The sequence below is a fragment of the Pyrus communis genome, chromosome 11, assembly GCF_963583255.1.
Source record: "Pyrus communis chromosome 11, drPyrComm1.1, whole genome shotgun sequence".
Taxonomy (NCBI): Eukaryota; Viridiplantae; Streptophyta; class Magnoliopsida; order Rosales; family Rosaceae; genus Pyrus; species Pyrus communis.
In genome coordinates this window covers 1,700,397-1,711,406 of record NC_084813.1, presented here as the reverse complement: position 1 = coordinate 1,711,406, position 11,010 = coordinate 1,700,397, and the positions used below count along the sequence as shown (strand labels likewise).

Here is an 11,010-nt window from a genome sequence, read left to right as displayed (position 1 = left end):
TTCTCTTTACTAAATCAAGCTTAGGTTTGAGTTTTACTATTGGTAATCCTTCTTCATGTGCGATATGTAAAAACCAAAAAAATGGTTCAAACCCTCTCTGTAAGTCCTCAAAGTGAAGAAATTTTTCTTTGTGACGGGAACACGGATGGTTCCACGTGTTTTTATGTAAGAATGGGAAATTTTATTTTTTAAGTCATTAACTTTTTAACAAACAAATTATACTATTTGTATAATAACACATAATATACCATCTCGTATGCCAATCACAAAAAATCTCTCATCCTGATCCTAAAATGAGATAGCTTCCCCTCCCCTTAAACATTTTTCCAAAAAAAGAAAGATAAAAAGGCTGCAATAATGGAGTATGTCGTCTTCTTAGTGACACTCAAGTCGTAAAGCAATAACAGTAAGTTTCCAAAAAAAGAAAGACAAAAAGGGTGCAATAATTGCGTATGTAGTAACACTCAAGTCGTAAAGCAATGACAGTAAGTTTCCAAAAAAAAGAAAGATAAAAAGGGTGCAATTATTGAGTATGTCGTCTTCTTAGTGACACTCAAGTCGTAAGGCAATAATAGGAAGTTTCAATTGACAACGATGCCATAATTTGGAAAATGATAGTTTTGGCCATTTTTTTTTTTATTTTTTCACTTTTTTGGGAGTCGTTGATTGTTTTTGAGAAACTACAAGTTGATTTTAATTACTTCTTTATACAAGAAATATTTAGGAAAGATTCTTTCTTGTATTCAGTGATATTATCCGGCAAATAATAGAAAGATAGTGAATCTTTTTAACCGAGTTATAAACCACTTGTATGTTAGATTTTAGTGATCAACTCAAAAACTATCTCGAGCATCCATCACCTTAGTGAGATATAATGCTTTAGTTTGTGAGATAATATTCTTCAAGTCTATAACACTCATAACGTCACACCATATAGACGAGTGCCATAAATTTCATCGATATATTTCTGAAGACACGTGGGAATCTCTCAGTTGATGTGGTTGTGTTGGGTTCGTTTGTACGAGGACAACCAACCATACCTCTACATTTTGGTCCCAAACCAACCAGATTGTTGATCCAACAGTCAATTAAATTCTTCTAATTCAGAATTCACCTAGTTCTTTGTACTTCACTCTTTCGTCATCAATGTTGGAACCTACTCAAAACGATGTGTTTTCTTCGTTGCGCTTACACCTAATGCAGATGTTTTACAAAATGCATACTTCATTTCATACATTCCGATTCGATATTACTAAAATGGTACAAGGACTACACAAATTACAATGATGGAATGGCCAAAATGTTTATGTAAAATGCGTCTCACTGACCAAATACAGCTTCTGACTATCATTTATCAAGTCCACATCAAGAATTTTACCTGCATCTTCTGTTAATATCATGCAGGAACCGCTCAATGAAAACTCTAGTTGCTCTCCTGCTGTTCTGATGAGTTCTCCAATGGTAGTCGGGACCCATAACACGATTCCAGGTCTTCTTTGATCTTTACTTTCCCATGGGTGGAAAGGGTATACTGTGCACTTCTTCGGATGCATTTTATCTGCAGGTTGCAACAGAAATTTCGTATCAGCTTACCATGATAACTGTAAGTACGAGCCGTCATCTACAGGAATATTCACTAGGCCCTTAGCGTGATCTGTATCTATGCGGACATAACTAATTCGTTAAATCTTAACATTCATCACCCTATACAGTCATCTCTCCTTGGTGTTTGTTTACTAAACGGTATTAACATCTGACTGAAGCGTAAAACATTCAGATCGTTCTAAATTTCTTTCTAGCTCTTCTTCTCTCTAATTTCAGAGGGAAAAAACAAACTAAAAGGTCACAAAGAAAATGTAAGACTCTTGTCATACCTGTGATTTCTTGAGCACGGTAAGGGAATTCTATCGACTCAGCTGCCTTTGCTTCTTCCAGCAGTTTAATTAAATTCTTGTTCCCACACATCCGACCTTCATCTAGTGGGGTATTTCCCCATCTGCAGGGTGGAAAACGATCATATGGTTGTTAAAGAAAGAAGAAAAATTACTACTTACAACAATCATCATGAAAGAGAGAAGTACAGGTGAAAGAGGTTGGATAGGTCTATAAGGTTAAGTTTCTAAACTTCATGTCAAACAATGCTAGGGAACTAGCATAGAGAAGTAACATTTTGGAAGAGTACCGGTGAGTTTGTCTCAAATAAATTGAATATTTCAACTGTACCTGTCCCTTGAGAAAACGCTAGCCCCAGATTCTAACAGCAACTTTGCCATCACATATAGTCCTTCTGACGCAGCTACATGAAGTGGAGTCCGGTGATCATAATCTTTTGAATTCGGGTCAACGCCATTTGCCAATAACCTTTTAAGGAGATCTGCGTCCCCCCTTGCAATGGATGTACATATAAAACTACCAGCATTTTCTATGTTCAAGGAGGCCCCTTCTTGAATAAGTAAAGAAGAAACTCGATCATTCCCGTTCTTGATGGCTTCAAGTAAGGGTGTATTCCCAAAATTGTCTAGAAAAGTTAAACGAATTATTATAATGTGGTACTATGATTGGGCAACAGATAAAGCCACATAAGGATTGGTATACATTGTAAACATACCTTTGATGTTGATGTCTACTCCTTCCTGAATAAGGAAAATTGTCATATCTTCATGTCCTTTTAATGCAGCGAGATGCTGTACAGAAGAAAGAATGCTTTCAGACAATATATCATCATGTCACGCACACATGCGCGTATTCGTAATGATTAATATAAGAAATTCATGCCATTTATACCAAGGGTGATCTTCCATCATAATCTGCCTTGTTGGGATCAGCTCCAGTTCGGATCAAACCTTTTAGCTGAAATAGATCTCCATGGTAAGCCGCGCTATTGACCTTCAAAGCAAGTTCAGCTTCTTGCTTTCCGATATGAAATGTAATGTCTGACTCTAGTTGTTTCACGCGAGGCGCTTTACCCTGTACCATTTTCAGCCATACGATGGGCACATAGGTAAATCTAATCAAAATCTTTCCATACAGTTGTAGGCACATAGAAAAAGGAACATAAATAACCACAGATAACTTACCTCTAAAAGGTTGTTCAAGATTTTCCGCCCGTCATAGAAGTATATGTCAAGGATACTTGTCAAAGATTGCTTATCAAGTCGCAGAAGTCTACATAATTCACACACCCTAACTGTATAAAGTTGAGGAATGTTGCAAAGAATGGAGATTTCTCCAAATGTGCTGTTTGGTTCCAAACGCTCAACAATTTCTTCTGTTCCATCTTCCCTTACGCCTATCTCCTCCTGTACTCACGTAGTAGAACAAAAAAACAAACAAGCAACCGAATATATGTGGATTTTTGTATGAAACTAGAAATACATAATAGTGAACTAAATAGCATATAGTTCAAAGCAAGGACAAATTATTTTCAGACAAACTTCATACAGGTTTAAACAAACAAGTTACAGAATATATGTTGATTTTTGTGTGAATTGGTTGATCCAGTTTCCAAATTTTCAATAGAACACCCTAACATCAGATGGGGCACTGAGGGGGAGCGAAAGGTGCAGTCGCACAGGACTCGAATTTGAAGGGGCCTCCAAAATTTTTGTCATCTAATATAATATTTATATGTAATAATGTTCTATATTTAAAAATTGCTTTTGTTATGTAATAACGTTCTATATTTAAAAATTGTTTTTGTTAGCACTTTAAATTTTCATTGTGCACTCCTTATAAACGTATTTTTTCCTTTCTAACACCTTAAAAATGGTATTCTTTTTTCAATTTTATTATATAACAATGTTATATATTCAAGTGAAACTTTAAAGTTAGAAATTTTAAGTTTTTTTTTTCCTTGTTTGGTTGTTTAAGATTGAACTGCTTTTGATTATTTAGTGAACGTTAATTTGCAGCTCCTTTTACTTATTATTAATGACATTTTTAAACTTGCAATCAGTGAGTGCTAAACTTTATTTTGATTTAAGTGATTATTTTCTAGCATCAATACATTGTTCTACCTTTTTTAAAACTATCTTAAGGAGAGGCCCTTTCATAAATTTCGTATAGGGCCTCGAAAATCTCAGAGACAGCCCCGCCTAAGATGACAAGAAATGAAATGAGAAACATGGCATTATCAACTAAATAAGACACATCACTGACTCTAGAGTACGAAATCATACCAGCACACCATGACAGACGAAATAAAGTTGATCTACGACGTTTCCTGGTTCCATGATCACTTCTCCAGGGAGGAAAAATTCTTCATGCAGTTTAATAACCTGCAAGACGAAAAGAAAAAGAATAACTCATTTCACTAATTCACATTCAAGAAGATATATCCATAAACCATGGAAGATTCTACTTGACATTATGCGTGGTGCTGCATATGAAACTTCCGACAACCACAATTATACCACCTACAGAAAAGTGATGCCACACTGGTTTTCGGTGGCCTATTTGGCATGCCCGCACAAACATTCACAAGATGGGGTATACCCTCTATCACATGTATTGTTTTCCAAATGAGGTTCCAGCTCAAAATCATACCCATGCAACAGAGGAAGAAGCACCAAATTTGTATTATTTTTATTGTCAATGACAATGCTTGTTAACATTAGCACCAATGACACCTACGAACACACCGGCATTGCACACCAGATCAGAAAGATCCAACTACCAGTGTTTCCACTTCCAGTGAAAGTACTTTATATTATGTAAAAGGAAAATTAATGACTTACGATCTGATTGATGAATTCTGTCGAGCATCCCTTGAAGAGAGGAACACTTTCAATGTATGGGAAATATAAAGTTTGTGAAATCTGCAATGAAGAAACAACCAGAAACGGTCAGAATAACGCATACATATTGGAATACATGAGGTAACAATTAAAATGAAATACTTCTTACCGAATTTATTGAAACTATGTCGTCAACAGACAAAGTTCACAGAGAACTTATTTGTATCTTACCTTAGCGCGAATTGAAGCAGGAATTTCCTGGAGAACAGCAGCCTCCGTGTAGGTACTCTCATATTGTAAACGCAAGTGACCTTTGATTTGATTACGCATATCCCTCCCAAGTCTATTTCTGTTCATATATTTCATAATATCTGTCATTTTGTCCCTGAACTTTTCTGTCTTTGATCCTTTTACAATTAACGCTGTCATGTTACCAATCAAATACGCTCCAAGAACCATGTCAAAAGATACATAAACCATTATGAATATCATTTCCCTCAGGTTGACTGCATGAATATCTCCATAACCTATAAAAGAAAGAGTGCTGGTCAGGCATTACTAAACATTCCAACTCTACGCTTACAAATTACAAGGTCACTTACCCACAGTGGCCATGGTTACAATGGCAAAATACAAAGAAGTTGTGTAGCGCTTCCACAAGTCGATGTCCCTGAAGCTTGAATAACTATAGTCACCTAACTTCAAACTTCCAATCCATGTATACCCCTCTTGCGAAGCAGGCAGGGTGGTGGCCAAGTAATAGAAGATGCAGGCTGCTGTATGCGTGCAGTAGAGTTCAACAACAATAAGCTTTATAATCCTGGTAAACTGATAACTAATACGAATATCCTTCTCTAGGTCATGAAAGAACTTGATGACTTTGCACACCCGATATAGCCGTATCCATAGGAGATACCTAACTTCCTCTCTTCTCCCACAAGCCTATTCCAAACAGATTTCACAAAGTGAATACGGAAGCAGAACATATTGAAAGCATTGTAGTAGATTAACTTGATTACTTCAACAAATCAAGATATATGCTGCAATTTTTTATTGATCTTATACATTCTGTACACCTGCCCGCCAATCTCATGAATCGGCAAACACGTGCATAAACAAATTAACATTTTATGAGAGAAAGTGTCAATGGGCAAGTCACGTAAATTGGAAATGGCAGTACCTTGTAGATGAGATCCCAAGGCATACAACCAAGCAAGTCAATGATAAAACTCGATTTCAAGTACCTGCAAAGGAAAAGTTAAATCAGCAACAAAAATAAAGTACAATGCCGGAACATATAGCTTGTAAAATCACCGTGGACATTTGTTTGCTTTTAAGGTTTAACTAAATTCAACAAATTCCAGTAAGTAGTGATAAACATCACAACAATCCTCTTTTCCATAAACAGTAGATGGAAAAGAAAACTAACCTCAGAGCAATCAGTTTGCGCTTATAGACCATTCGATAGGTGTGACTGTCCCGGTAGGCAAGGAAGAACTGCAAAACAATGTCTACAAGAAATGCTATCTGTCCTACTACATCCAGTATAAAAAGTTTCTTTTCCAAACCCCTGAAAAACCCGAACTCGAAAGGTGTGAAGAAGGACGAGTACACTGCCCATCCAAGTATGAATTTCATCCATGCCCGATACCACCTGCATTTAGTCTTCAAATTTCAGCACACTGAGAGAAGAAAAACAAAACACAAAATAACAATCATATATAACTATATGTGTGTGTATACATATATATATACAGGACGAGTGTGCAATGCATGACAGTATATGAGGTAAAAGTAGTTCTTTAGCATGGCTAAGGTTTTACTTGTTAACTAATCTTGGGATCGGGCCGTTTTCGATCACCGGCATCATTTAGGCCTGCCGGAACACATAGGAGGTATGTTCAGCAACCCAGGAAGGAGGGCGTTTTGCTTATAGCCACCAGAATCCCAGATGCATTATATGGGATAATTTTTCACACGTGTTGGGCACGTATTGGCTGAACACTAAAGGTCCACTAGTAAAGTGGCGATTATCCCTGTGTTCGATACTTATGCTGATGTGCTGAACATAATGCAACGTGGACGATGCTTATTTGCCAACGAATTTTGAAGTTCTTTGATTCATTTGCCGACAAAAATCCACTGTTCTAAAAATCCCCGCCTAGGCGCTAGGCAATTGGTCACCGTCCCGATTAATGCTTAGGTGTTTGAAAATTAAGAAAGGGCGCCTACACCCACTAAGGCGCCCGCCTAGACCGCCTAAGCACCCGCCAAGACCCGCCTAGGTTGCAACTCACTTAGAGATAACATTCATTTTGCATTTTATTTTTTGTCAATAAATTGTAAGAGACTTAATGAATACTTAAATGAACACACATTATATGCTTGTTTCCCATGTTTTCATTATATTCCAATAGCTCATAATATATACTTCATTATATTTTGTAGTTTATGTTGAAATTGTATATATTTTTACGTATAAATAGACACATTTACACGAAATATAGTAGATTTAATTAAATCCGCCTAGTCCGCCTATGCGCCAGCCTAGATCCCGCCTAGGTGCTAGTCCCTAACCTGCCGTCCGACTAACGTCTAGCGTCTTTTAGAACCTTACAAAAATCTGATGACTGGTCATTGGAAGATCTTCAAAACATCAGTTTAAGCATTCATTTGTCAATATTCACAAATCTATGATGGAATGTTAATATTGTTATATGAATATGTGTGCATTGGGATTAGCTTGTGAAGGTTTAGGGATGAAGATTGGTAGAGAGAGTACTTTTTTTCTACTGTGTTTCCTTTTCTTTCTTATTTTTTCAAATAGTACGCGTTTTTTAAAATTCTCATTTTCATTCTGATAAATTTTGTCCTCCACATTTCCATCCATACATCAATATGATTTCCACCGTTCAATTTTGTTAAAATTTCGGTTGACAACACTCATGCGCGATTATAGTTGATAAACTAACTTATGCCACGTAAGCGTTTTCAACGAATGCGTTTTACGGGATTGAAAGTGAATTATGAAAGATGACACTGATTAATTTTGGGCATGAGAAACAATTAATAATTAATACAATACTAAATTATAAACCTCATTATTAAACTAAATTCGGGACTAATAGAACTTTTGTTTTTGGCCAATTGGATATAAATCATCTTTATTTGACTTAAAATTGAGCTGACAAATTCATGATAGATACGATAGCTACGACTTGATTATGTAATCTTAAGACTCAATTCTAGAAGATGATGTACATATGTCATGTATGTTTTTCTCCTGTAGTCAACTATATAAGAAAAACAAAAAATTAATCAATAATTTATTAGTTATGTACTGATTTTTTTGTTTTTGCTAACCTACACCAAATTTACGATAGACATAACAGACCTAACACCGATACCCTCACAAAAATTCATCGCAAATAGTGAGGCCACACAAAGATCTAATAAGTGATGAGAAGGGTAAGCTAAGAGGCTTTCAGATCTAGGAAATTTTTTTTGGAGAGAGGGAGAAGGCACGCGGCTAGGTTTCTTTTTGGATAACATGTTCCTACTTTTATGCATGGTCGGTAGTCATCTATCTAAACTCTAGATTTGAAGTATGATGGAGAAACTCTCAAATTTCGATTAAAATCGACAGATTTCGTTAATATTTTCGAATTAAATATTGATAAATTGGCATATAATATTTTTGAAAGTTTCATTTTAAATTTTCACTTTTTAAGCAAATTTTCATCAAAGGCAATCGATATATTTATCACTGTTTGTACAAATTTGCAAATCGATATTTCAATCGATACTAATATTTTGAACACTGATTATATCATTGTAATAAAGAGAAACTAAAACTAAATTTTAAACTGGTAATTAAGTTTAGACAGACAGATAATACCGATTGCAATTCGTTAACCGATTATTATGGAGACACAATATTTAAAGGAAAAATAAAACTGAAAAACGAAAAATAAACTGAAGAGGAAGCATCGTACCAGTTGTCAGGATGAATGACGAGTCCTTTGGAGAGCCCCCTGACGCCATCGACCATTCTCTGGCGACTGAACCGCCGCCGCAGTGTCGAAGAACCGTCTCCGAGTCCTAATTCGTTCTTAATCAGATTGAATTGGCTCCCGAGCGACGATTTTATTCGCTCCCTCAGATCCTGCACCTGATACTCTTCATCCTCCTCTTCGCCGTCGTCCTTCGACGACTCACCCTCCGTGTGACGGTGGTCCTCCACCACCACTCGCCTCGACATTTTCCCCAAATCGACCAAAACTCGAAACGCTGAACAGAAGGAAAGCGCGCGCAGATTCGAAATCACGAGCGAAAAAAATAAATGAAGAAATAAATCACGAGGACGTGGTGCTTATGATGTGTTTGGTTAGGGAGAAAATCCAAGCACCTTTTTTCTCGGAAAATTTTGCGATTTGCGATACTCTTGTTGGAGAAACTGAAAGCTGCAGAGCTCAAATCGTTTCAAAACTCTGTTTGTTTGTTATTTTTTTTCTTTCTTTTCTCTTTTTTGGAATTAATTGGAAGCACGCAGCGCACAAGAGACTGCGGCACTTTCTGGTGCTACTAGTTTTCAACTTATCAGAGTTTGAAAATCACTTTGCGCTCTTTGCAATTTATGCTTGCAACTCTTCTTTCCGTGACGACGAACTTCCAACACCTTACGTTTTTTTTAATATAAATATTATTTTGATATTATTTTTTATTTATCTGCTGCAGTGACTGGACGCACTTAGAAGGCGCGGTACCCAATAGACAGTTGTCCAGTGATTTTTATCGGAAGAGATTGTATGGTAAATGTAATAATATAATTGATTAAAAAAAATTTTAATTGTAATTAATTAGATTGTATTTCTGTCACACTGAAAAAATTCTCTTCATTATCATGGTTTTTCCCTTAAAATATAAAGTTATTGAAAATGCTACCCTTGATATCCAGTTAATTACCTGTTAACAAAAAAAAGAAAGGAAACTCTATTGACATATAAATTCAAAGACGAGGTTCAAACGAGTAATGGCATATGATGGTTATGTAGGCATCAATGGATGATGAAGCGTGTAGTAAGCGACGAAATGCTTACTCCATCTGTCCAAGAGATACGTTTTTTTTTTTTTTTTTTTTTTCCAAAGATATTAGGTGTAGGAGTTTGGAATAAGTAACATGATAACTATCAAAAAATTGATATTGAACTCGTTATTCATAAACTTAAACTTTTTCTGCTTACGATGAAAATGAATACATTGTGTTAGAAGCAATATATATATACATATATATAGGCCCTTTAACAAGAGGGATTCCCATTTAAAAAAAAAAAAATAGGGACACCCTCTTGACTGTTAGATTTGGCTTTAATAAAATTGTGTGGTTGAGATTATGTGGCCTATGATTTAATCTCAACCACACAATTTCATTAAAGTCAATCTAACGGTCAAGAGGGTGTCCTCATTTTTTTAGAAAAATGAGGATCCCTCTTGTTAAAGGGTTCCTATATTAAAGGGTTCCTATATGTTTGTATGTATATATAAGTTTTAGAACATAAGAAATAGACAATATTAGTGACAACGAATCCATTTATTAAAAGATTCCTTCAAAAATATTTTGGTCTTTTCATGAACCTTTCCATGTGTTTCAAGGATCTTCAATAACTTCTTTGGTCTTTTGCATGATTTCCGTGCGTTTTAAGGATCTTCAAAAAAAAATTCTGCACAATTATTGATCACGCGGGGTCACAATGTCATTTTATTGCAAGTCACCATTCACATTACGCTGACAATAAACTTAACAGAAGTATAAATTTGACAAAAAAAAAAATGTAACTTTAAGTATAAAAATGAGACAAAACAAAAACAATTAGATATTCAAGTAAATTTCACAATATTTAAAAGTAGTATACGCTTATTTATTTATTTATTTATTTAAATGACCTTGACGTCATTGTGCATGAAATGAAATCACTTGTCTTTTCATTTTTGTCCGAAAAAAATAACCACAATGATTGTCATTTTATCTTTGTAAATAAATGTAATTTATTAAAATTTTAGAGATACTATACTGCAAACCCAAGTACCGAAAATGAAATCTGACCAAAATACAGGGACAACAAACGTATTTAATCCTAAATTTTTCATGTTTCTCTATGTTTTTCTTAATTCTTTTTTCTTCCTTGCTATCTTTTTAATCAAAGGAATGTAAATCCGTATTTTATAAATTTTGAGTCATTCGAATAGTCTGATGACTTGAAACGTGACATGTCAA

The 11,010-nt window shown here is 35.3% G+C and overlaps 1 protein-coding gene across 2 annotated transcripts; it reads right to left on the bottom strand.

Moving 5' to 3' along the window:
• Window positions 1–1,187: 1,187 nt before the first annotated feature.
• LOC137707547 (potassium channel SKOR-like) lies at window positions 1,188–9,318 on the bottom strand. Of its 2 annotated transcripts, none has more exons than XM_068446438.1 (13): window positions 8,732–9,318; window positions 6,166–6,390; window positions 5,917–5,980; window positions 5,339–5,678; window positions 4,968–5,263; window positions 4,737–4,817; window positions 4,179–4,277; window positions 3,078–3,299; window positions 2,785–2,967; window positions 2,609–2,684; window positions 2,224–2,518; window positions 1,875–1,996; window positions 1,188–1,558 (listed from the first exon to the last, which is right to left on the bottom strand). In XM_068446438.1, the coding sequence occupies exons 1-13, from the start codon at window positions 8,995–8,997 to the stop codon at window positions 1,305–1,307; spliced, it is 2,523 nt and encodes an 840-aa protein (XP_068302539.1). In that variant the 5' UTR covers window positions 8,998–9,318; the 3' UTR covers window positions 1,188–1,304. The 2 variants fall into 2 exon arrangements, with proteins under 2 accessions (XP_068302539.1, XP_068302538.1); XM_068446437.1 differs by lacking the exon at window positions 8,732–9,318 and adding an exon at window positions 6,560–6,687.
• Between the last annotated feature and the right edge of the window lie 1,692 nt (window positions 9,319–11,010).